The sequence below is a fragment of the Zeus faber genome (genome assembly GCF_960531495.2).
Source record: "Zeus faber genome assembly, chromosome: 13".
NCBI classification, from domain to species: domain Eukaryota; kingdom Metazoa; phylum Chordata; class Actinopteri; order Zeiformes; family Zeidae; genus Zeus; species Zeus faber.
The window spans coordinates 31,251,710-31,279,171 of NC_137198.1; the positions used below are offsets into that span (position 1 = coordinate 31,251,710).

The 27,462-nt window shown below is 43.6% G+C and overlaps 1 protein-coding gene across 1 annotated transcript in view; it reads left to right on the top strand.

Annotated features, from left to right (window-relative positions):
- The window catches only part of kiaa1109 (KIAA1109), a 193,542-nt gene that overhangs the window by 7,385 nt on the left and 158,695 nt on the right, over positions 1–27,462 (top strand). Inside the window, 16 exon segments of the mRNA XM_080012365.1 lie at positions 676–757; positions 1,033–1,226; positions 3,200–3,279; positions 5,596–5,743; positions 9,714–9,870; positions 9,991–10,069; positions 10,184–10,275; positions 10,394–10,511; positions 10,598–10,753; positions 11,879–11,976; positions 19,164–19,348; positions 19,800–19,906; positions 20,014–20,246; positions 20,442–20,660; positions 21,878–22,015; positions 23,923–24,099. Coding sequence (XP_079868491.1) covers positions 676–757; positions 1,033–1,226; positions 3,200–3,279; positions 5,596–5,743; positions 9,714–9,870; positions 9,991–10,069; positions 10,184–10,275; positions 10,394–10,511; positions 10,598–10,753; positions 11,879–11,976; positions 19,164–19,348; positions 19,800–19,906; positions 20,014–20,246; positions 20,442–20,660; positions 21,878–22,015; positions 23,923–24,099 — 2,263 coding nt within the window.

The window sequence follows — 27,462 nt, forward strand, 5'->3', positions numbered from 1 at the left end:
GTTGTTTATTTTCTACTTGCCCTATTTATTTCGTTTTTAGTTTTATTAAAATTTTATTGCAGTGAAATGTTAATTAAAGCATCTGCACTTTAGTAGCAATTTGTTCTCATGCAAACTCTGAGTCAGATGTGTCCTTTTCATTACTTAACATGTTTAGAATAACTAATATCATATTTGATTTAATACTACTTTTTGCAATTGCCTCAGTGCATCTAAATCGTAACGTTTTTTTGGTATAACATGAAGAGTTTCTGACAATGTTGTGCGCTTCCTGTTTTTGAAAAGAAGATTTAAGTACCTAATGTCGCCTTAAAGCCTTGCTCAGGCACTTGTGTTTGGTCGTATTGTGTTCGTGAAAGCATTACAGTAAGATAATATGGTGGGTGTTCTGTTAGATGTGTATTGGAAATGTACCGATAAAATAGTCAGACAAGCCTGCAATTGTGTGCAATGAAATCTTTTTTGTTTTTACGGCTATTACATCACTGCATATACTGCAAAAGTATCTTCTTTTATACCAATCCTTTCAGCTACATTACCATCAAGGCATTGTATTCAGGAATGTACTTGAGAAGTCGGAAATTGTCATGTCCATTGACACGCCACGTTTCTTGTGTTGCTTTGGACTGTATGTAAAATGCTCATGATCCAAAGTGGTGTGGGCCCCATTTACAGTGTCAGCATCAAAACAGAGAGTCCAGACCCCTCTTCCTCGTGGCGTTCTCTCATCCCCGTAATCAAGGTTAACATAAGCACGGTGAGTAGCTCATACTCGTGTATTTCGATGCCAGTATTCAAAATCAGTTTAAATAGATACAAATGTAACCAAGCCTGAGAAGGAAATGTCAGCAATATAGCAGTGATGGACAAGTGCTTGTTTAAAGGGGGTCGGGGCCGCTACTTCAGTTCAAGCAGAAGTTTTTACCTTCAGTTATCAAATTATTTGTTGAGTCATCCCCTTGCAACACAACTTTGCCAATTATTTTTTGACATTTTTTCTTGCCGCCTGTGCATTTGTGTGCCTACCTGTAGGGTCGCCTGGCTTTCGGCAACCACCAGCTCCCCCAGACACTCTGTGTCAATTTCGAGGACGCCTTCCTGACATATGCCACCAAGCCACCCTCCAGCCATTTGGACCAGTACATGCACATCGTCAAGGGCTCGCTGGAGAACGTGCGGGTCATGCTTGTGCCAAGCCCCCGCTATGTGGGCATGCAGAATGATGAGTAAGATCAGCACAATACACAAGCTTTTAACTTTCCCCCCACCTCCCCAGTATTAGTAGTCTAAGATTACCGTATTGACTTGAATATACTTTTTTTTTTTTCCTGGAAATATGCCTGAAAAAGTGGTGTCAGCTTATATTCTAGACTTTTAAATGTTAATGGTCAGTAGCATAATAAAACTTGTGCATGAGGAGGAGTGTTCAAATTTGATTCCGCAAACATACCCTACAATTGTCAAACATAGTCGACACACCGTCCTCGTCCGATCCACCACTTGCTTTCCATTGCTGTCGTAGTTCACTGGGAACCTGAAATTTTCTGACATGGCTGATTTAGAAGAAGCCGGTAGGTCTTCTAGCTCCTGTGTGTCAGATTCATTTAGCATGTTGCTTACTTGCTAACAGCCTCCTGCTGGAACTTGACTTGTGAAATTCGGTTACACAGCTTAAGTTGTGGGATTTGGCACTTCTACAATTTCTGAGTGCAACTGCGCTTTTACCCCACTCGTAAACTCGGTCAGGTGTCTGAAAATAATTTATTTTACCGGACAAATTTGAACCTTATCGGTCACATTTCAGAAACAGTCTGTTGCAAACGAAAATATAATGTAAACCTAGGTTACAGCTACCCTTGCACAGACCTCACCACTTCCTGGAGCCATGGGCTGCAGCGAGAACTCAGCCCACAGCTCCAGGGGAGCCGTGGGCGGTTATAAATAATTATAAATGATAGTTAATAATTTTTATATATATATTTTAATATAAATTTTTATCAGGCAAGAAAACGGTAGTTACCTGAGCCAAACATGAAGCAAGGGACGTAGTGCCGTAAAATGTAACGTACTTTTCCCGCGATTTCGTACCAAAATATAGCAGTAAGATAGTGCAAGAACAGGCGTTCGGGGGCTGGGTGGGAACGAACAAGGTGCCATTCTCCATATTGCAAGTCAGTTTACCATCAAAATGATTTTGAGCTGTTTTAAGGTAAAAAAAAGTTACACAGCGTTGATTTAAGGTTTCCGGGTGGAACCCGTGCTTATGATATTTGGTTTCACATTACGTTCATCAATCTTCGCACACTCTGTACGACGGTATGCTGCTTCATCATTATTTAAAAATTAAATTATTTTCTATGTAAAAAAGAGATTTGGTCAAAATTTGTGTTGAGAAAGGGAGGAGTCGTCTTATATCCGGGTCAATACGGTAAATCAAATTAGGTTGCAAACAATTACAGCCATACCAAACATTTATAAGAATGTCAGCCCTATCTAATATTTATAGTGTATAGTTTTCTATCACAAATTGCAAAAACCCCTTTTCTCTTGAAAATTGTGTATTCTTTTCAGGATGTCTTCAGGTCCCTAAATGGTATTTATCTTGAGTTCATGTGTACTCTACTTATGAATTTTAAATGATCCTAAATTAGGTTTTGAAAAGTCATTTCTAGCCGTAATGTAGCTACTGTATATTTGTTTCCAAAATGAAAGATGAGCATTAACTGTGTTGTTGATTTGTCAGTTGACCAGGGTTTTTTAAATACAGTATGTCCCCTACAAGTAAAGTCTCATATATTTAATTGTCATAAAAAAGGTTTTAAAGAGTAACTACTATGCCTGCAGCCACCTTACAATATTCAGAATATTATAGCTGCCTCAACAAATTTTTTTTGTACGCATGAAAATATACTGTGATATGCTAACGAATATTTACTAACGTGTTTTATTAACATGACATTACGACTTGTTTTGTCCATCCTAAGCATCAACCAATGTTTACAACAGTAGCCAATACGTCCATAGTTCAGCTGCAGTTTTTGTTTTGACTTTTTTTTTTGGCCATCAAAATAGGATACCACATTCAGATGAGTAAGATAGCTAAAAAGCAAATTTCCCCGAATAACTGGTGTATGTCTTTATAGGTGAAATAGTCTTAATAAAAAATAAATAAAGAATGCTCTCCACTCTTATCGCATAGACCCCCAAGACTGATGGGAGAAGGCTTTGTGGTCATGCAGTCCAATGACGTGGATATCTACTATTACCAGGATGAACCAGGTAAGCAAATGTCAAACTGCTAAATAGCGACATTTGACATTGGTGCACAATAGAGCAATTTTCACTGTGGTTGGCCCCATATACGTAAGTCAGAACAAAGGCTCTGCTGTAGAGCAGGTTTGAGTTCCATAACTGAGAAAGAATGTCATAACTAACATTAATTGTGCTCCATTACAGATGAATACAAAACCTAAAAATCAGCCAGCCTTTAAAATCTAAATTAAATTTACAAGCACCGCATGCACGAAGCAAACCGCCTGTTACACTTAATAAATAAAACATCGGTTAAACATATTAGGCCCTGTTATTTTATTAATGTAAACATTTAAATTACATTTTGACAGAAAATGTGGCGTACGGGAAGATAGTTTTCCCAGTGTCAGTGTCCCCTTGTTCGGGAGCCCCCGTTGGGCGCATTTCCCAGGGCAGCTGTACAGCTGCCGGCTTTACAGCGCACCTCCACCCCCACCTCGCTGCTTTCCATGGCCAGGACTCGCTTACTCGCGGCGCCTTCCTGTTCCTGGCTCACTCGGGGCTCGGGCGCACCACTGGCCGGCCTCTGCCCGGTACGTCCGGACATTTAATATACGATTTGGTTATTGAACAGTGTGATTAACGATTCAAATGGCTCTTAATCGCAATATTTTTGCACAATATTTTTTCGGTAAAAAATGACGTTTAAACTTCCATTTAAACGTCAGGGAAATTAGTTTTTAGGAGCAACCCTATTCTGAATGTGTCGGAACAGCTAGCAAGGGCACTGAACATTCTGTTAATCTATCAGTCACACCAATATAATAACTTATAACGAGCCTTTTAAATATTTTAATTTACAAGCGCTGTGCGGTGCTCAAAAAAATAAAGCGAGCCGCATGTTAACTACCAGCAAATGCCGCACAGCAAAAGCTGTAATTATTCTTCTGAATGTGTCGGAACAACCAACAAGGAGACTGGATATTTATTTTTGTTAAATTTTGTTTAAAATTAAAAGCCCACTAACATTTCATAGGCGGGTCAGCCATATACTGTAGGTTTTAAAGTTAATATTTGACAAGGTACAGCTCCTGAATGGAGTTTTTCTTTGTTTTTTTTTTTTCCCCCTGCCACCAAAAGAAAATCTGAAAACTTTGTCGACTATAGCCCCTTTCCCACTTGCACTGAAAGCTGTAAATCTACCAACAATGTTCCGTATTGGCCTTATGTGGAATGGGAGCCGCTGTTTATGTTCCGTAGATTTCCCCTCTCTCAAAGTAGTATCATTTCCAGCAAATTGCCGGAACAGCTGTGAATGGAAGGTCTGGTGGGAATGTAGGCAGAAACATTTCCGTAAAGAAGGGTGGAGCCGAATCCAAATAAAGCACAAATAGTGCTTTAAAAACATTGGAAAAATGTTGAGGCCGAACCGTGGCGCTCGGCTGCAAAGACCAGAAACTGAAACATTTCCAGGCTCTACAGAGACAGGTCTTTTTATTTTTAAATTGTATTATTTTACTTCTTAAAAATGCCACTCAGAGACTAGATGTGTCTTTAACACGATTTGTTTGCCCACTGGCTGCACCGCAGCGCAGAGCTGGGGAGGGAGGGAGCGGACAGGGAAAGGGGGAACGGGTGGAGAAGCTTCATTCTCCGGAGGCAAACAGTGTAGAACAGGTTGAAAATGATCACATTAACATTGGGTTAGGGTTATTGCATCTGGGGAGGGGATCTTTGTCCCCTCTCAGTCAGCGGAGGGAAGAGTCCGTGGGGCGGGGAGCGAAGCACTGGTCTAAAAACCCATTCTGTTGCCTAGTCTCACGTGATATGAGACACCTCTCATGCGGGAATGTTGCTATGTATCCGGAACCGCCATCTACGTGGGAACAGACTTGATACAGAACTTTTCCGTAAAGAAGGCCAATGTGGGAATGACTACCTACTTAATTTTCCAGATATTTATTATCCAGCAATGTTACGGATTCCATGTGGGAAAAGGGATTAAGACTCTAAGATACTAGCCAGTGTCTACAATTGAGAACAAAAGTTGACATAGTGAGCAATCAAATGGAGGCTTTATTGTGTGTGTAAAAATATGTTCACTGGATGTTGCATGCGTCCTCTGATTGCACACATAACAATAACATAACACTAATTTGGCATACTAAATAATGTGCTAGAATTCCATTTTAGGCACATCCCTCTCCTGCAGCCTCAATCAATAGCTAACTGTTAACTATACAAATGATATCTGTTGTTTTGTGTTTTCGTCTTTGGGCTTGCATAGTTTGTGGAATGTGTATGTCTTCTATCATTTTTTTGGAATGTCTGTGTGGGCGATAGGCCTCGTCCCCGAGGAGCAGGACGGTGCTGAAATGGAATCCAGCTGTGAGGGGGACAAGCTGCAGGACCTGCCTCCGTGTCGGGGCCTTGACATAGTCTGTGGTAAAGGAACTGACTTCAACTATGGACCCTGGGCTGACCGACAAAGGTAGGCAACAAATATGCAGAAGTCTGAAATACATGAAATTATGGGGTTAGTTAAGAATTGCTGTCTGATATATCTGTGGATATGGATATCCAATAAATATATGCATACTTAGACACTTACATTTCCCCTTTGAAAAAGAGAGGACCTTGGACTGTTTCTGCATGTACAGTGTTCTTCAGGAGACATTGGATGTCGAAGTTACGAGCTAAGAAAGTTTCCCAATAGTTTTATGAATAACAATAAAAATAGATTAAAAATAAGTATTTACAAGCTCAAATGATCAAAAACTATAGTGGAATCATTTTAAGGTCAAGAAATAAACTACTATTAAGACATTCTCTGGTTTTAGGCAATTTTTTGTAATTTGTTTCTTTGATTGAGCACTAGTACATTTTTCTATGTTTTTACGTTTGGACTTTTTCGTGGAATGTATTGCAACAGGGTGGCCTATAGTGTTATGGTGCCCTACATTACTCACTGTTTTAGCCTAGCCAGCACATTCCAAACGAGGCCTTGTCTGGACCGCCACGGGCTTGAAAAAGCGCATAGACAATTCCAGGAGGACATTGCACGACTTGCTGTTGAACTTCAGATGGACAAACATTTGTCCTGTTTCATAGACGTGGCAGCAGTCCAACTGGCCAAACATCTATTAGCCTTAGTATCCCCTCTGTGCGATCCTGGCCGACCTCCTGCTTCGCTCCAGGGCTTGGGTGGAGTGTCTACGCATTGGCTGCATTGCCCAGCTACTGCCTAAGACAGTAGCTGGGCCCAGTCCAATGATGCCCAGTACACTCAATGCTCTGTAGATGTCACGAGTGCTGTCTAGTGAACCCCAATGCAGGACACAGTGGAAGCTCGGGAGTAAGTGCAAAGGATCGAGGATTTATTGCAAACGAGGTCCAGGTAATCAGAAAAGAATCAGGGTTCAGGCAGGGAATCAGGATCCAGGAAAGCAGGCAGAGAATCAGGGTCCAGGGAAACAGGCAGAGCTACAGGCTAGATTGTAGAATGGGGTCAGGTGTACAGTGGCAAGAATTAGAGACAGACAGACAGGGAGCTAGAAGGAGACAGAAGGAGCTAGAGAGAGACAGTTATCAGGAAGGGTGGAACCCAAAACTACATACACTAGGCTAGACTGATAACAACAAGGGACAGAATAACACAACAGAGAGCGGAATCCTGACAGTACCCCCCTCCCCCTCAAGGAACGGCTCCCGAGAACAATGTTCTTGGTTGCTTCTGAGAACATGGAGGATGATTGGCCTCAGGGTAGTCGTGGTGATGTTCTGTGGGAACTTGCTGCTTCTCCGGGTCCACAGAGAGTTGCCAGTCCTGTGCAGTTGCCAGGATCCTTGGAGGCTTTCTGGTTCCTCTGCGTAGCTGCTCTCCGGCCTTCATGAAAGTGATCGTCTGGGTGGTGGGGCGTGCTCGTCTGCAGCTGCTGATGTCAGTGCTGATAGCTTCTGCAATGAGTTTTAGCACCTGGTCATGGTGCCAGGTTTACCAGCCCGGCCCATGGAGAAGCAGCTCAGGTCGTGCGCCAATGTACTTCTGCCTGCTGAGAGTTCTTTTGTATTAACTGTATGATGTCATCCCACCGGGCATCCGAGGTACCTGCCCTCTGACGCTCTCGGTGCGCGGGGTGCTCGTCGCTGGGGGGTTGGGCTGTGGGTGGGGGTGCCGTCTGCCGCTCTCTGTTCTGTAGTCTGCATGCTCGGCGGCTGGGGGCTGACCAGGGGCCTGACCAGGGGCCTGATGTGGGCGCGGAGCTGCCCGACATGGCGGACGCACTGCGCCCTTGGCTGATCGCTGTGGGTTGGCTGCCACCAGGTACGGGAGGTGGGCACACTGGGGCGCGTTTGAGCCCGGGGGGAGGGGGTCCGCGTGGTTGCTCCCCGACCTGCTGCTCCCCTGGATCGATCCGGTCGTGACTCGCCTATCTCTCGCTGTGCCAATACTCAAACTCAGCACATACACCACACAATAGACCGAGGGCTTGCGGAATGGCGCGGTGCAGGCTATGTGGGTGGGGATGCGGCGGGCAGCTGCCATCTTGCCTGTCACGCTCCTGCCCAAGCATGCTTCTTGTCCGTCCCAAAATTTTAATCCCACTCACATTAGCTTCGAACACACACGCATTGGCACACCAATCCTACTCCGAATAACACTCCATCGAACCAGGGTCTGCGAGACAGGAGGGGTGGAAGTGATTTGGGTTCGACTTGCCTGAAGGATTCGCACCCCCAGCCCTGCAATTTTAACTGCAGTTACCAACAGCACACATTGAACACTGGGGTTTTCCGGGGTGGGCGGTCGCTGGCGGCTCGGTGGGGGGGACGTGGTTGGCCAGGGGGCGGTCGGGTGGACCCCTCCTCCCAGCCTGGCTGGAGTCCTGTCGGCTTGCGCCTGGTGGCTTGGGATGTGCTGCGACCTGGCAGTGCTCTTTGCAGCCCCGCCAGGTGCCTTCTGGGGCCCCTGGGGGGACTGCTTGTTGTTGGGGGTGTGGGTTGGGGTGTGGGGAGCGGCTGTTGGCCTTTTGCTTCTGTGGCGGGGCTTCTCTGTGGGGGCGCACCGGGTGCTGGGGGTGGTGGAGGTCTTGTATACCTGCCGGCATCGCTGGGGGGGGTGTGTGTAACATCGAGGTGCCCCGTGCTGGGCACTTGCTGCTACGTGTATGGTCACTTGGCACTCACGCCGGGCGGGGCGCCTGGTCGGCTGCGGTGGGGTGGGCCCCCCCCCCTTGTGCTGGGCATGGGTGGGCGTGGGGTTCTTGCCGGCCCGCCTGTGCGGCTCGGGCGGGACGTCGGTCTGTCACCGTAGGGCCGTGCTCCGGGCCCGCGGTCCGTGCCTTGCGCCCGTGGCCCGGGGTCTGTGCTGGTGGCTGCTTCCTGTGCCTGCGCCTGGGGGTTGGTTGTATGTGTGCGCCCCTGGGGCGCAGGGCCTCCTCGTGCTACCTGGGACTTGGTCATGCTCCTCGGGCTGGGCGTGGGAGTTGCTCCACGGCCCTCTGGCTTCTCTGGGGGCCCGGGGGTCTTCTGTGGCCGCAGGGTGGGGTACCCGGGGATCTCCTGCAGCCTGGGGTTGTCCCCGGGGCTGTGGAGTTCGGGGGGGCTTCGGGGCCCCTTGCACTGCTTGGAGACGCCGCAACATAATAACGACCTTCTACACCAGTACCAATGGGGATAAGTCATGTACACTCACCGGTGGACATCTTACACACACACACACACACACCCACACACGCACACCCGCTTAGAGTGCACCCCAGCAACCTTGGGTGTTTTCTTCTCCTTTCCTCCCTTATTTACTGCCATAACTTTGACAGGAAGAGGCCACGTGACCAGTTGTAGTTCCAGTTTTCCTGGACCTAATTCAGTTTTTCAATACATGTTGTCTTCCAATGTTCATGTTTTTGTATAAATGTTGTTTGTTTCTATGTTTATTTGTCTCACCGTGGTGATTCTCCCCCTCCCCCCATAGACCCAAACATGATAAATAGTTACTCCAAAGAGGGGGGTTGGTGGTGGCGCTCCATAACCAGAACTGTGCTCTTGTCATTCTACAGGGCATCCACAGGACAGAGTTATTTCAGCAGTTCTTGATGATTTAAGAATTAATAAAGAGTTGCATTGCAGGTTGAGAACTTGAACTCCTCTTTCAGACTAACTCCGTCCTAGATGCAAATGGCATACAAATACTCTGTGTTGTATGCCCAGCATGCTGACAGCACAGGTTAAAAAAAAAATAGAAAAAAAAAAAAGACTGATTTCTGGTGGTGGATTGTTCACATTCGCCCCTGTTTGTTGGTCAGAACACGGAGAATAAATTCCCTTCGAAATGTGTGTGTGTGTGTGTGTGTGTGTGTGTGTGTGTGTGTGTGTGTGTGTGTGTGTGTGTGTGTGTGTGTGTGTGTGTGTGTGTGTGTGTGTGTGTGTGTGTGTGTGTGTGTGTGTGTGTTCACACCCAGGGACTCTCTCTGGAAGTTCTTCCTGCCGGCTGACTACCAGGCCATGAAGGTAACCGAGGTTGCTCAGCCGTGGAAACTGAGACAAATCCTGGCATTTGAGCTGCGTATGAACATCATTGCCGACGCCACCATTGACCTGCTCTTTACCAAGAACAGGGTACACACTTTTTTTCCTTCAAACTCTTTGAAGTGAGACTGATTTTGACACCTTATTCACATTCCCATCCACACTCCGTCCTCACCTCTACATTCTCTGTCTTTCTGTCTCTGGTACTAGGAAACCAATGCCATCCATGTGAATGTGGGCGCAGGTTCCTACCTTGAAGTCAACATTCCCATGACCGTAGGAGAAATTGGTAATTGTTTAGCATGTTGCATCAAGAGTTCACTCAGTAGTTGTTCAGGGACTAAAGAAAATGCAAAAAAGCATGGGAGCTGAAAAGCAAGTTTTTCTTCTTTTCTGTTCTCAGGCTATTCCCCTACCATCAAAGGTCAACTGCTTCATGTTGACACCACCAGCAGCATGCAGTACAGGACACTTCTGGAAGCAGAAATGCTCGCAGTAAGGGTTCCGGTCTTTCTGGTAATGAGGAACAGCACAATTTGTAATGGGCACCAGATACTTCACACGTACCTTTTCTGTTTTGTTTTTTTTGTTTTGTTTTGTTTTTCCCCTCCAGTTCCATGTAATAGCCAGCTACCCCCGTGTCTGGAACATGCCTCAGTCATGGCAGTGTGAGATTGAAGTGTACAAAGCCACCTACCACTTCATATATGCCCAGAAAAACTTTTTCTCTGGTAAACCTGACCCCAAAATAATTTTAATGTCAACATTTAATGTATTTTTATGATATCTACTCTCTCAATTGATCCTTGCTTTCCAGATCTGATCCAGGATTGGGCCAGTGACAGCGCTCCAGACATCTACTCCTTTGTGCCCTACGCCTGGAAGTTCAAGATCCTCTTTCATCAGTTTGAGATGATCTGGGCCGCAAACCAGCACAACTGGATCGACTGTTCCACTAAGCACCAAGAGAATGGTGAGAAAGACAAAAGATGTATTTTTAAACTCTATCACTAGGCTCTTATATTTGTGCTGAAGACACAAATGTAATAAATGTTTTCTATTTTTCCCAAACCCCGGCCATATTTAATGTGTTTTCCCACACATTTAAACTGCTCTGCTGCAGCTTCTCACTGTGCTTGAATGCAGCCCAATGAGGCAAATGTTCAAGCCTTAAAATGTTAAATCTCCTTTTCCGAAACACAAAACTTGTAATATACTCACGTGTGTTGCCTACACTCTTGGGTGGGGACAATGAATACAACTTTCTGTTTTTAGTTTGTAATGTTGTATTCACTGTAGCCTAAAGAGCTGATTTGCAGAAGTGATAATGAGCATGGTTTATGACCTTTTTTTGCGATAACAAAGAATCTGTCTGACTATTTTGTGAGCTTCCATTCCCAAATGTATTGGAATTCATCTAAGCACAGTGAGAAGCTGCATCAGAGCTGTAAGTTCCTCAACAGTGAAGAGATAACCAAGGTTGTGGTATGAACAGTTATAATTGATGGAAACCAACATTTAGATATGGCGTTTAGTGAAAATTGTAGTACTAATACCTCACACTTTTTTGGCCATTTCTTTTTAAAGTTTTTTCATGCGGAGGAAAATGTAAAGCTTATGCTGAGAATTGGTATTAGTTCTACTGTTATTACGTTGAAGTGATGAAGCCAGCAAGATTTTATGAATTGTTACCATCAGGGTTGGGAACTGTTGGAATGCGTTCCAAAAATGGCAAGAACCAACCTGATCAACACATTTTCCTTATCAATTAACTATTTTATAATTACGTGAATTGACAAATAAAAACTATAGTATTCATGCAGATCTGTTTCTATACGTTTCTAATCCTGATCCACATTGAGCGCCCGGACACACATCGTGACTGCATTGATCATGCCAAGTCATAACGTAGTCAAACTTGTGTTTTGCATTGCTTTGAAGGTACAATTAAGGAGTCTCTAGAGGGAATTGTGGCTCAAATCTATTACACAGAATTGTTCAGGAAGCAACATTTATCAAATGTAAGCAATTCCTAATTAATATGAACTTGTCTCTATGAACCTGGGCCATTCTAACAAATTGTCTTGTTGACTAACAGTGTATCTCGCTGCATGTGGAGAGACGCTCAACATAGACTTCACTTTGCCTTTCAATGAATTCGTCCCAACCATCTGCAACACCTGCTTCAACTTGAGGGTGAGTTTCGATAAAGGGGAATGCAAACCCTTTTTTTATTTATTTATTTATTTTTTTCCTCTCCTTCCTCATTCATAGACAATGCGAATGGTTTGTAAACTAACCCTCTTCCCCAAATCACTCTCTCTAAGCCCGAGCCCATTTTTTTTTTTTGTGTATCGCGTGCCTTAAGGTGCTGGGGGAGATACAAATACGACCACCTTTTGGACACAGTCATTGTCCATTTCCTATTGGAATGATACTTCAGCAACAAGACAATCTTGGAGTTGCAAAGCACTTGGATGTTAAAGGCATACTCCAGTTCTTTGGGAAATTTGCTTTCTTGTCCTCAGACAAACGAAAACGGGAGCCAGCGCACCCCTGTCTGGAGGAGAAACAAAAAAAATCCACTCCAGTTATCTGAGTTTGGTTTATGTTTTTCCATTTTCCAGACAAGTAGGAAACTAAGAAAATAAAATATATCAATCTTTCTCTATGAGATAATATTATATATTGCTTTATTCTAATTACAAGATTTGCATATAGAGCGGGGGGGCACAGGGGGGGCAAGCAAGCAAGCACCTGCCCCATGTTAAATGGCCATTAAGGTAGCTGATTCTCTGGGAACGACATATTCATGAGGAACACCTCATGAACCTTGCACCTCGGCGGACCTGTGATGTGTGCACATCGCACTTTTCCTAACATTGGATAGTCGGAAAATTTGATTAAAGATTAAAGCGAGTTCCAAGTAGGGAAGTGGTATTATTCTGGATTGACGGAAGAGGGGTTGTATTTGAAAACGCATAAAAGGCGCAGCTAATTCTACACTGAATAATAAAAGAAAAAAATTGTCTTGCCCACAAGGCCTTGCCCACACCAACACCACTGCCCATGCCTTGCTTAGCTGAGTGGCGAGTGGATTGCAGTTTCCTGGGTTACCCTGTTGGGCTCAGATTAGGCAATCTCGTCTCTTTGTGCCGGATAGTCTGCAGGATTCCCACGGACTGTCTGGTCCAGAAAGGTGAGATGCAGCAATGGCTTGGTGTATGGTGGCTTGGTTGTTTGTCGGCTGCTTCAGAGGATCCAGTGTGCTCGTTCAATGCAGGTGAAGTGGCTCGTCCAAAATAGTTCTTTAACCAGGGTTACCCTAACTCTAACCATAACATATCAAAGGTATTGTTAAACTGAGGGGTTTACAGCAAGGCTGATGGAGGTTGAGTGTGCGTATTGCTCAGCACCAGTTGGGGTACAAGATGGGAGGTTTAAAGTATAAAACTGTTTCTGAGGGTCTTCTATGACTTGGCAAAGTTGTGGCGCTTATTGATGTGCTGATCTGGGTTCTTGTGGTGTTCTCAGCACAAGCCCCCGAGGTGAACTATGTCATTTGTCTTTCTCCCATTTTGAGAGAAAGACATCACCATTGCATAACTATTTTCTTCTATTATCTTGCAAAGCCACTCCCAACTCCTCAAGCTGTGGAGGTCTTATTGAGTATTCTGACGGTCTTCTGAGACCTTCAGACAAATAGTTTTGTCTGAGGCCATTGGTCTGACACTGAGACTTGACAAAATTTTCCCTGTGACCCAAAGCCTTTTTGTCTGAGGAACGATGCCTGATATATGAGGACCTGATGAGGACAACTTCCCTGGAGGCGTCTTACCTGCTGCGCGATGCACGAGCAAATAGACTCTCATACTTCGTCTTAGTTTTAACATTGCATAGTATAGAAATACAATAACCTACGATTTGTTATATTATTAATAAAGGGGATTCTTCCTTCCGTGGCCCCTTCTCAAGGTTTCTTCCTATCTTTCCCCAAAGGGTTTTCTGGTAGTTTTTCCTTGCCGAATGGTGTTCAGACTAGTGGATGGCGTTGATTTCAGTGTGAAATGTTTGTGAAGCCCTTTGAGACTGTATTGTGTATTTTATCCACCACACCCTGGTTATTCTGATCATAATGTATGTATTCTTTTAATTCCAGTTATTATATACTGCAAGATGTAGGAATAGGCATGCTATCTATCAGGATTTTCTGTAAGGATTTTAAATATCGCTCACTCTCATCTCACCTTCCTAATTCCTCCTCCATACTTCTCTCATCATCTCACCTCCCTAATCCCTCTCTCCTTACTTCTCCTATCGCTCACTCTGTAATGTCTTTCACTTTATGTATGTGTAATCCGGCAATGTTCTGTGTTTATCTTTGTCTACCCGTCATTTGTTTGTGTAGTTATGTATCCCTACAAACTTCCTACAATACTATGGCAATGGAAAGGAATATAAAGGAGGAAACCCCAGACCCTATCTATGGGAAAGCATGGGAACGGTAGTATAGCTATTTCCTTGGATGTACTGTGCATCACCCCCTAACTAGCTTCAATGACACCCATTAAGTTTGTTAATTGGAATGTGAGAGGCAAGGACTCACCTGCTAAATGTAGCAAAATCCTAACTCACCTCACCAAGATGAACCCCAGCTTCTGTCTACTGCAAGAAACCCACCTCACTGCATCTGAGCACCTCAAACTCAAAGCCAAATGGGTTAATCAGATGTTTTCCGCATCATACAACTCAAAAAAAAAATGGTGTATCTATATTGATCAATAAAAGTATCCCATATCAAAATAAAACCACAATATCAGACCGAGAAGGGCGTTTCATAATGATTAATGGGATTTTAGGTAACATCAAATTAACCATAGCTAATATTTATGGCCCCAATGAGGATGACCCAAATTTCTTTCACAGTATATTTTCAAAACTTTTAGAATTCAATGAATCAATTATCATATTGGGAGGAGACTTCAGTACTGGATCCAAATTTAGACCGTTCTCAAACCAGAAATATTTCCAAATCCTGGTGTTCGTTGGACACGATAAAACAATATATGAGTGATCTTGCTCTTGGGGATTGTTGGCGATCAAATAACCCACATTCTAGAGAATACACATATTACTCACCACCCCACCAAAGTTTCTCTAGAATCAACCTTTTCTTGACAAGTAACTCTGCACTGTCCAAAATCACTAATCCAGAAATCCACCCTATTGTAATTTCCGATCACGGGCCAATTAGTTTCAACCTGATAAATGAAAAAAAAACGGAACCCTCCCAGCAGGTGGTGGTTTAACACCTCACTTTTGACAGATAACAATTTCAACCATTTCTTTTCCAGAGAAGGGACTTGCTTCATTGAACTGAATGACTCCCCAGAAATATCACCATCCTTACTTTGGGAAACAGCTAAGGCAGTTCCAAGAGGAAGTATTATTTCATTCTCCACTCACAAGAAAAAGAATAAGAATGCCAGGACAAGAAGGCCAAAATAAACTCGAACATCTAAAGGAGTTGCACTCCCAACAAGCCCACTCATCTTCTGAGCAAATCCCAAATGAGATCAGGACAATTACATCTCAACTTGAAACTATCATCCATCAAAAGACACAATTCCTTATGACACAAACAAGAGCAAATTATTTTGAATTTAATGACAAATCAGGTAAATTTCTTGCCAATCAATTGAAACATGATAGAGGAAAAATCCCTTACTACAGCCATCAAAGATGTTATTCTACCCTGTGAATCTTTGATCGGTGTAGTAAGTGATTTTTCTCTATCATGTTTCAATTGATTGGCAAGAAATTTAGAAGATGTCAGCTCTCCCCTTTACTATTCGCCATCTTTATTGAACCCCTCGCGGCGGCCATCCGTCAAAACAGTAATATTGTAGGCATACAAACAGGAAACTCTGTTCACAAAATCAGTTTGTATGCAGACGATATCCTACTGGACATACGGAACCCAATATCATCCCTACCGGAGGTGTTCAATCTTGTATCTAAATTCTCAGCTATCTCAGACTATTATATAAATTGGACTGAAACCACAGTCTTACCACTCAATTGGGGGGGGACTGTAATGCTGCAACCCAGAAACTTCACTTAACCATCACAACGGGCAATATTAGATACCTTGGTATTGATATCTCCTCCAATCTATCAGATTTGTTTACCCTTAACTTCACTCCATTGCTCAAATCCATTGAAGAAGACCTCATTGGATGGAACAACCTACCCATCTCACTAATTGGTAGGATAGCAGCAGTGAAAATGAATATACTTCCAAAAATAAACTATATATTTTCAGTGTCCCCAGTGCAACCAACAGTACATTGGTTTAATACTCTCGAATCAATAGTTAACAAATTTTATTGGAAGATCAAGAAACCAAGAATTAAACTAGCAACACTACAGAAAAACAAAGACTGTGGAGGCCTAGCAGCCCCAAACTTAAGATACTACTATCTAGCAAACCATCTTCAATTTATAATTAAATGGATACAACCAGAGCAACAATTGGCCCATGGATGGCGAGACATTGAACAATCTGAATGTCAGAAGTTATCATTATCCGATCTCCCGTTCCTTACTGAATTTATAAGAAAACCTAATTGCTTTAAAAACCCATTTATCGCACCAACTCTGTCAGCCTGGTGGAAATTCCTCAAACTCAGTGGTCACACTCTATCTTCAAACAAATTCACCCCAATCTGGCCCAACCCAGATTTCTTGGTTAAAAACAGGCCAATAATCTTTAGGTCTTGGAAAAGACAAGGAATTACTCATCTGGAACACATTTTTGAAAACAATTTGCTTATATCCTTCCCAACTTTAACCTAAAGGTATAATATCGGTGGCCACGGCTTCCTTCAATACCTTCAATTACAGCAGTCTCTAAAAGTTAAAATCAAATTGACGAACATCCTACAACCACCTGAAATGATTGAACATCTCACTCATATCGGTCACTTGAAAAATCCCTTTTCCAGAATATACAAACTTTTATTAAAAACAGACGACACCTTATCTTTACTGACAATGAAATGGGAAAGAGACCTTGCTGTTCCCACCGATATCAACCTGTGGAAGCTTATTTGCAACAACACCTTTTCTATAACCCGCAACTCCAAAATGCAAACTCGACCAATATAAGATTTTGCACAGAGCCCATATCACGGAACACAAAATGTTCAAAATGGGTTTTGTGGATGAAGACAATTGCTCCCACTGTTCCCTTGATACCAGAGATGACTACTTTTATGCCTTCTGGCTCTGCCCACCTATCCTAGCATTCTGGACCAGCATCACCAAGAAGCTATCAACCCTTCTGGGTCGCAACATTCCATTCTCCCCGTCTATACAGTATGTCTTCTCGGTGACCTCTCCTCAGTCGACCCACCACTGAAACACCACCAACCCATTTTGATCGCCTTAACAATGGCAAAGAAAACTATATTACTCAATTGGAAAAATGGAGATAATCTCACCACATCCCAATGGTTGCAGTTATTAATAGATTACATCTCAATGGAAAAACTATTGGCAATATCCCAAAACAATGTTGATTCATTTAATGAAATATGGGCTACTTTTATCACTGACACAACTCCATCATTTAATACTTGAGTCTTCCTAAGTCGGTGCAATGTCGTTGCGCTTTGGGGCATGTGGGGGCCCTCCTGGTCTGCCGGGGTTCCGTGTTTGGGTGGCTGCCCGGGCGGCTCTGGGGACATCCGTGGTGCGTGGGCTGGTGTTCTTGGGGGATCTCGGGGCCCCATGGTGGAGTTGGGTGGTCTAGGTGGTGGCGCCCGCTCCTTTGCCTGAGTTGAGCTGGCCTGTCTCCGGGGGAGTACCTGCAGCTGGCGTCTGTGTGTGGGTTCCAGGCCTGGTTGTGGGCTCTGGGGCTCGGGTTTGGGGCGGGGGTTGTGGGTCGCTGGTTTGTATCTCGGGCCCTGTGGTTGGCTGGTCGGCGCGCCGCTGGGGTCGCCTGCCCTGCGGGTGGGGTGGCTGGGCCTGCGTGTTCCTCTGCGTCCGGCCCATCGTGCCGGGGCTGGTTAGGCCTTCCGTCTGGTCCTGTCAACCCGAGTCCTGAAACTGTCTGGCTGTGCTAGGCAAGGGGCTCACCATGTGGCCTCCTTCTCCTCCTTTTTTCCTTTCTCTGGGGTGGCCGGTCGCTGGTGGGTCGGTGTGGGGGCGTGATCTGGGCCCGCGGTCTGTGCCTTGCGCCTGTGGCCGGGTTCTGTGCCGGCTGCGTCTTGTGCCTGCGCCCCGGGGTTGGTTGTATGTGTGCGCCCCTGGGGTGTGGGGTCTCCTCGTGCTCCTCGGGCTGGGCGTGGGAGTTGCTCCACGGCCCTCTGGCTTCTCTGCGGGCCCGGGGGTCTTCCGTGGCCGCAGGGCCGGATACCCGGGGATCTCCTACAGTCGGGGGTTGTCCGCGGGGCTGTGGAGTTCGGGGGGGCTTCGGGGCCCCTTGCGCTGCTTGGAGGCGCCTCAACATAATAACGACCTTCTACACCAGTACCAATGGGGATAAGTCATGTACACTCACCGGTGGACATCCCACGCACGCACGCACGCACACACGCACACCTGCTTGGAGTGCACCCTAGCAACCTGGGGTGCTTTCTTCTCCTTTCCTCCCTCATTTACTGCCATAACTTTGACAGGAAGAGGCCACGTGACCAGTTGTAGTTCCAGTTTTCCTGGACCTAATTCAGTTTTTCAATACATGTTGTCGTCCAATGTTTATGTTTTTGTGTAAATGTTGTTTCTTTCTATGTTTATTTGTCTCACCCGTGGTGATTCTCCCCCTCTTGGAGTAGTGATGAGTTGTTTATAGACCCTGCTCTTGGAATTTTACAGGGCATCCACAGGACAGAGTTATTGCAGCAGTTCTTGATGGTTTAAGAATAAATAAAGAGTTGCATTGCAGGTTGAGAACTTGAACTCCACTTGCAGACCAACTCTGTCCTAGATGCAATGGCATACAAATACTCTGTTGTATGCCCAGCATGCTGACAGCACAGGTTAAAAAAAAAAGAAGAGACTATTGTGATTGAGGGCTGTATAAATAAACTTGACTTGCTATAAGATCTGATGCTGATACACCCTACATGGCCCTTTTATTAAAATGTTCAAACTCAACCTTAAACGCTTGCAACTTTGTACCGGTTTTGGCAGTTGAATGGAGGAGCAAAACAGCCTCTTACCCACACTTCGATTGGCTCACTCTGGATTACAACACACTTTGACATAAGCACACAAGATAAATGGTTGGTGGGTTTAGTGTGGTGTGTGCTTTTCGGAGGCGATTTAGGGCGCCTAATCAGAGTTCATTGTATCTTTTTGTTTGTTTGTTTCATCAGGCTGAGGATACTAACATGCGACTGTGCCTGCCAGAGTGCCACCCCAGTCGGTACCCACTCCTCACTCTGGCCAAAGACTACCAGAACGTCAAACTACCGCCAGACATGTTCATATCTAGGGAGAATCAAGGTGCCCCTCTGCCCAAACCAGCCAAGTCCTGCTGGAGGAACATTACTCACGCAGAGTGAGTTGAAGCATTGATTCCAACTTGGTTTTGCCTTCTGGTTTCCTTTTTCTATGACAAAAACATGTAATCAATGCTTATCAAGGGGGTGATGGAGTGATGCGTTTTCCCCATCAGCGAAGCATTGTTTTGATCAAACTTTGTCAGAAATGTCTGCAAGTAAGTCTCTGCAGTACGCATACCTCTAAATTACCTTTGTCAAACATGAATGCATGTGAACTTGCTGGCTGCATGGGAGCACTTTTCTTAGCCGACCAGTAGAAGATTCCTTGGCTGCTTCTCTCATCTACCAGTGCTTTTATTTCTTTCTCCATTGGGGAATGAGATGGAAAATGATCTAAACGTGCATTAACATCTGGGATTAAAAACATTAACCTGACCATTAACCAAAAAATACTTAAGTGTACAATTAAAATTTAAGTGGACTGAGTGCACAGATTTTTTTCACCAGGGCCGGCTGGGTGGACTGCTGGAGTGTGCCTAACTTCATGTTGATTATTGACTACACCTGGCATCCCATCTATCCCCAGAAGGCAGATGAGCAGCTGAAACAATCCTGTAAGGCTATTCTCTAAGCAACAAGGTTCTATTCTCTGTGGTACATTTAGCCACACCTGTTCATCTATTCATATATACCTTTTTAAAATTGCCTGTGATATACTTAGTGTCAGAAATTGAGGAGTCCATGCTGTCGGCCCTGAGGCCCCCCGAGCAGAGCTCCATCCCCCACAGAGCCCCTCCGCCGTACAACTCCGTCTTTTCCTCAGCCATCCACAACCGTGTGCCCACGGACCCTTCGGAGCTGCCACCGGACAGGCTTCATGTAGAGATGGAAATGTCTCCAGACTCCCAGATCCTCCTGTACGGGCCCCTGCTCCGAGCCCTAGTCTCCATTAAGGTGCAAAATACTCATAAATAATGTAAATAGAAAAACAAGACCTGACTACCCTTTCTTTTTCCTCAAGTGAATTTTGAATTTTTATATTCTGAAGTATAAAATCTGTCCTTTGTGAAGTTTACTTGGAACTCCAATTAACATGACATTTCCTAAAAGTGTCTTTCATCCAATGATGATGTTCCTTGTCCTGTGCAGGAGAACTACTTTGGTGAGGATGACATGTACACTGACTTTGAGGAGACTGTATCCAGCCCTGTGTTGTCCACCTCCACTTCTTCAGGCCTGGGCTGGTCACCACTTGGCATGGAGGACAGCCAGCATCAGGAGGCTTCCAACATTCACCCCCTTGATTTGAGGCCTTGGGATATCACTGTGCTCATTAACCTCTACAAGGTCCATGGTCGACTGCCAATGGTGAGAGCCATTTTAACAGCCTTGAAAGATGGACATGACTGTCATTCCGTTTCGATGTAATGTATTCCAAGGTTTTAAAAAGGTTTTCTTATGTTTAGAATAAATGCGTGGAAAATGCTGGTGTTATTACTTGCCCCATGTAAGTGATAGAGATAGACAAATTTTACTGAATGACTATTTTACTGCACAGTTCATATGGGCAACACTTTCTTGATTACTGTCACTATTCAGTCTAGTCTTGTAGCAGACAATATACAGTATATTTTTAAAGATATATTTATTTAGCCATGTTTCTCTCTCAGTAACTGACAACCCAGAACATAGAGTCGAAAAAATGCTTACCTGGCTGAGCCAGTGCAAATTTCTGGCTACTAGCCGAGCAAGGAAGTGCCAAAAAGATACATATTATGTGGGAATGATATAGACAATATAATGACAAGACTAATTACACCAATGCATTTAGATTGAAAAACAATTTGCAGAACTACTACATTTTACATGGATTTCCATGCATTAGATGTTGACTTTGATTACATTATCAGAACTGTTGCCAGCAAGAAGGCCCTGGATTCAAATCCGGCTGGGTTCAAACTCGACAGGGGCCTTTCTGTCTCGGAGTCTGCATGTTCTTGTGTGAACAAGTTTTAGTCTAGAAACCACTTATTACCTATCCAAGAGGGGGAGAATCACCATGAATGTAACAAATAAACATAGAAACAAACATGTAAACAGACACAAATTATCGACAAAACATAATTAAATCCAGGAAAATTGGAACAACAATTAGGCACGTGGCCTCTTCCTGCAACAGCTATGGCGGTAAAGGGGTGGGTGGGTGGGTGTGTGTGTGTGTGTGTGTGTGTGTGTGTGTGTGTGTGTGTGTGTGTGTGTGTGTGTGTGTGTGTGTGTGTGTGTGTGTGTGTGTGTGTGTGTGTGTGTGTGTGTGTGTGTGTGTGTGTGTGAACTTGTCCCAAATTAGTGCTGGTGTCTGAGGTATCAGTATCAGCCCAGAATTTCACAATCGGTGCATCGCTATTACTGGAAAATTTATTACACTGAAAGGATTATTTTATTATAAGCTGAACATCATATAACTTTACTGGTTTATTACATTAACCGGACTTTTACACTTGCCGTTGTAACAGACCTCTACGTGCACAGATCGGATTACCAAGGCCTGTTAACTCATGTTTGTCACCTTTATGGTTTGCGACCAGCACTGTAGTTCTGACGGTCCTGAGGGTCCATCGGGCTTCCTGGAGCGGCTGTGTTTTGAAATGAAGAAGGGTTATAAGGAAACCATGCTGCAGCTCCTCCTATCTCCAGTCCATATCTTCATCAGCGACAACTACCAGGTAAAAAAAACAAAAACACATGCTCTACACACAAGTAATGCGTGGCCCACACTACCAGATCTTTCAAATCTTAACAGATGTTGACAAGATGAGAGACCCCACACATAACGACATATCATGATGAATGTGACTTTTGTTCGTATAATGTGGCCAATAGAGCAACACACCATAGACTAACAGATTCCATTCACAATCAACCAGTTCCAACTCTCAAAACCAGAAATCACAATCGCAAATCTTGTGGGATGAAACATGACTTTAGAGTAAACAAACATGTCGGATGTCTGGCTAGAACTAGCGATGCTATTTTTATTTTTTTTTTATACTATTTTTAAAATCCTATTTTTTATTTTTAAAATCCTGGAGACTGCGTGAACGTGGGCTTTACATATTACTTTACGCTTCACAGCATTAGCATTTGCTGCCATAGCTGCTGTTGTGTTTGACTTGTTCCGTTTCAGTCAGCTAGGCTCCCAATTGGCTATCGGCCTTTCCAACATGATAATCTACAGACCACGTCCTCGGACATCCTCAGGGTTCCCCCCTGTACTACAGGATATTGGGATCGGAAATATTGAACATGTTTAATACATGTTTAATGCTACTTTAATTTGTGATCGGTGCACTAGGAGAGACTTCCGAGTAGATCAGGGGAAGTAAAAAACACTGGATACAGGATAATCTGGCACATAATCAGAACAGAATCATCAAAAAAACAGGAATTTTCTCATGATTGTCGGAAGGGGGGAATCAGGCCTTCAGTTGGCTTTGTTATCTTGCAGTATGTACCCCGCTAAAGAGCGCGTTATTAGACGTAACAGTGCTACTCTTACTTAGACAGTGTGTGCAGCAGAATGTGAATGGGGATCATGGCTTAGATCGACATACAGTTAGACCACAAGAAAGCCACACAGCAAGAGGCCATAGCAAACCAATGACAAAGCCAATGTCAAAGACTTAATCTTCAGTTTTTTATTTTTTTTTAACATGCAAAGGCATGTCTGCAAAGATGTAAAAACAGAGTATTTGTCAATCACTGTAAGAGCAAATAGCTAAAACTATAAAACTAACTTATGGTGTAAGTCCACTGGACATATTGGCACACTAAGTGCCATGCTTCCTCTTAAATACATGTCAATCCACTGCTGCGGTTCCACCGGCCATGTAAGCCGTATTGGGTCCGAGTGGCACCGCACAGCATTTCTCTATTTTTGTGCAAGAGGTGTACTGCACGCGTTTAAGCGAGCATTTTCCATAGAAACATTGTTGTAAAGAGTGCAATCGATTTAAATGTTTTATAGGAGTCCACATTGAGACCTAGAGCTGCAGTTGGATTTGCTTATTGATCAAGATCCATTTTAATTGCAATGAACAAACATGCTGTGTGTGTGTGTGTGTGTGTGTGTGTGTGTGTGTGTGTGTGTGTGTGTGTGTGTGTGTGTGTGTGTGTGTGTGTGTGTTTGTGTGTGTGTGTGTGTGTGTGTGTGTGTGTGTGTCTGTGGGCTGGTGGGGGGGGTTGAAGTTGTTATAATGTGCATAGTTTCATCTGATTGGAGGAGAGGCGTCTGAAGAGAAGTCCGTAATAAAAAGGGACACGGCCATCCCAGGTTGTGATTTTCCGACTGGACACCTCAACTCCGGGGTAGTTGTAGCCTCACAACAGGCAATAAAAGCAGCTTCGGCTTTACACAGAGGTTTCAGAACGTCTGCGTCTCACTGTATCTGTCTCGTCGACCCCACCATGCCTCACAGTATGATCAAACTGTGTGTTAAAAAATATTTAAAACGCTGTTGTTTTCAATATTCCTCCTCTCTCTACAACAACATTGAGAAAAGCCGGCACAGAATTTAAGCATCAATGTCACTGAGATCGTTTCCTTTAACACCCCTCCACCCTGACTTCACAGCGTCCCACAGCTGATGCAGTGCTGCGGGACGGCCACCTGACTCTGTCCAGCCTGCAGATGAGAGCCCATGCCATGTTCTCTGCCCAGGACCTCCCTGTCGGTAGCGACACACTGGAGTATGCCTGGCTCATCGACATGCAGGCAGGGGAACTCAAGGGTCGAGTCACCGTTCCACAGGTGTGTGGGTGGGTGGGTGGGTGGGTTGTGGGTGTGGGTGTGTGTGTGTGTGTGTGTGTGTGTGTGTGTGAGATTTTACAACGTGATGGTGCTCTTGTCAAATAATTGCGCTTCATTACATTACATTACATCTCATTTAGCAGACGCTTTTATCCAAAGCGACTTACAATTGTTCAAACACGGACGGACGCAGCCATCAGGAGCAATAAGGGGTTAAGTGTCTTGCTCAAGGACACTACAGCATGCTAGCTGGAGGAGCCTGGGATCGAACCAGGGAGGAGCCTGGGAACGAACCAGCTTCGGTGATCATTGTCACAGCTGAAATGCTGCTAAAAAAAAATATATTAAAAAAAAAAAAAAAATTAAAAAAAAAAAAAAAAAAAAAAATATATATATATATATATATATATATATATATATATATATATATATATATATATATATATATATATATATATATATATATATATATATACTAAACCTAAGGCTAAACAGTAAATATAACCTAAAAATGTTTTATGTAACCTAAAAAACTTCAGGAAAATGACCCAAAAAATGTACTCGAACTGGAAGACAGAAAAAATGTGTAATGTACAATAAACCTAATGATAAACATATTAACAATTAGCAATACTAAAAGAAACCTACAGTAGACCTTCACCTCTGTATCAACAACTTCACATTCTGGAAATTGTGCAATATGTGCAATAATATAGATTATAATTGTGGTGCCGGGATGGTGTAGTTTGAGCAGCCACACCTGACCTGAATATAGGTAATTGGGATCAGACTGGCTGCATACATGTTGTTCGTTGATCGGTCTAACGGGCAGTCGGTAAAACCCCCATCCCCACACACACTCAGGAAAGGAGCCTGTGTCATGGCATATGCTGTCTGCTCCTGGGCTATTCCAGCTGGCCCGCTCTCTACAATAAACTTGTGTTTATGACCCCTGTCTTCGGTGTCTTTGCGCTGGAGGTTCCTAAACATGCCACTTGGGTGGCGTGTGGTAGGGGAAACTGCCACAATAATTGATGGCAGTTTCATGTTAAATAAGTATAGCACTGAACTATATGTACCAGGGAATCAACAGTAGATTCTATATATATATATATATATATATATATATATATATATATATATATATACACACACACACACACACACACAGACGTGGATAAATTTGTTGGTACCCTTACAGCTCATTGAGACAATGCATGCCTTTGGTATGTCATAGAGTAAAGCAAAGAAACTGAAAAGAGATCAATTATTGCTAAAGAGATGAATTATATTCTAAAATGGCCTGGACAGATTTGTTGGTACCTCTTAGAAAAGATTATAAATAATTGGATTATCGTGATATTTCAAATTAACTGTTTTCTTTAATTGGTATCACACAGGTCTTCAATCTTATAATCAGTCATTCAGCTTAGTTAAATGGAGAAAAGCAGTCACTTTGCTGTTTGGTATCGTCGAGTGCACCACACTGAACATGGACCAGAGAAAGCAAAGGAGAGAGTTGTCTGATAGATCAGAAAGACAATTATAGACAAGCATGGTAAAGGTGAAGGCTAAAAGTCCCAGCTCCAAGCATCTTGATGTTCCTTTGACTTCAGTTGCAAATATTATTAAGAAGTTTAAGGTCCATGGGACGGTAGCCAACCGCCCTGGATGCGGCCACAAGAGGAAAATTTACCCCAGATTGAACAGAAGGATAGTGCAAATAGTAGGAAAAGAGCCAAGGACAACTTCCAAACAGGTGCAAGTGAACTCCAAGGTCAAGGTACATCAGTGTCTTATCGCTTTTTGAGTGACAGTGGGCTCCATGGAAGAAGACCCAGGAGGTCTCCACTTTTGAAAGAAAAACATAAACGCCAGACTGGGATTTGCTAAAATGCATATTGACCAGCCACAATGCTTCTGGGAGAATGTCCTTTGGATAGATGAGTAAAAACCTCAGCGTTTTGGCAAGTCACATCAGCTCTATATTCACAGACAAAAAAATGAAGCTTTCAAAGAAAAGAACACCATACCTACTGTGAAACATGGGGGAGGCTCGGTTATGTTTTGGGGCTGCTTTGCTGCATCTGCGGGGTGCCTTGAATCTGTGCATGGCACAATGAAATCTCAAGACTATCAAGGCATTCTGTAGCAAAATGTATTGCCCCGTGTCAGAAAGCTCTGTCTCAGTCGCAGGTCATGGGTCCTCCAATAGGATAATGACCCAAAACACACAGCTAAAAGCACCCAAGAATGGATAAGAACAAAACATTGGACTATTCTGAAGTGGCCTTCTCTGAGCGCTGATCTTAATCCTATCGAACATCTATGGAAAGCGCTGAAACATGCAGCCTGGAGAAGGCACCCTTCAAACCTGAGACAGCTGGAGCAATTTGCACCGGAGGAGTGGGCCAAACTACCTGTTGACAGGTGCAGAAGTCTCATTGAGAGCTACAGATATCGCTTGATTGCAGTGATTGCCTCTAAAGGTTGTGCAACAAAATATTAGGTTAAGGATACCAACAAATTTGTCCAGGCCATTTTAGAATATAGTTGATCTCTTGAGCAATAATTTTCAGGTTCTTTGCTTTATTCTGACATACCAAAGGCATGCAGGTTTATAAGGATGCCACCATTTTCATTCTGGGAATTGTTATTTTCTGGTATTGCAAGAACTTAAAAGAACAAAAACTTAAATTCAAGTTTAACTTGAATTATGATCTATGATTCAAATACTAGTCAGAAGAACATTTTTAAAGTTAAATTGTTATAAACTTTGTTTGTGGTCAGACTAATCACTACAGAGGAAATCGGAGACATATACTTTAGGTTAATAAAGTATTTATTCTTGTACAAGAGGAGCAGTTTCAGTGTATCAACACGACAGAGTGCCACAGAGGAATTGCTCAATTCTCACTGGAGATCTGAGTTTTTTTTATACAGTTTTCTAGGAGTGGCGAAGCTGAAGAGTCGTTGAGATGTCGGTCAGCAGAAGTTGCGACGCCTCCGCATGGGTCCTGCTGATGAGACAGTTTCGCTGATGGGGCAGTTTCGTTGAGACAAGTCGTCATTTGAAGTTCCCGTATCTGATGGTCGAGACATGTTGCCTTTCTCCTCTTCACATTATGGCACAGAAAGTGACTAGTTCATGTCTTTTTAAGACATGAACTCTATTTAGCCTTTATAAGAAAAGCAAAGTACACATACCTTGTACAGAAATTCATGTAAAAAGTACAGCAAAACATAGACATATAAAATTCTTATAACAAACATAATCAACATTAACTCATTGAAGGAGTACAGCACTATCCAAATGTACCCATTTAAAGCATAAAATGTGTTTCTAAATGGGTATTTTGTGTT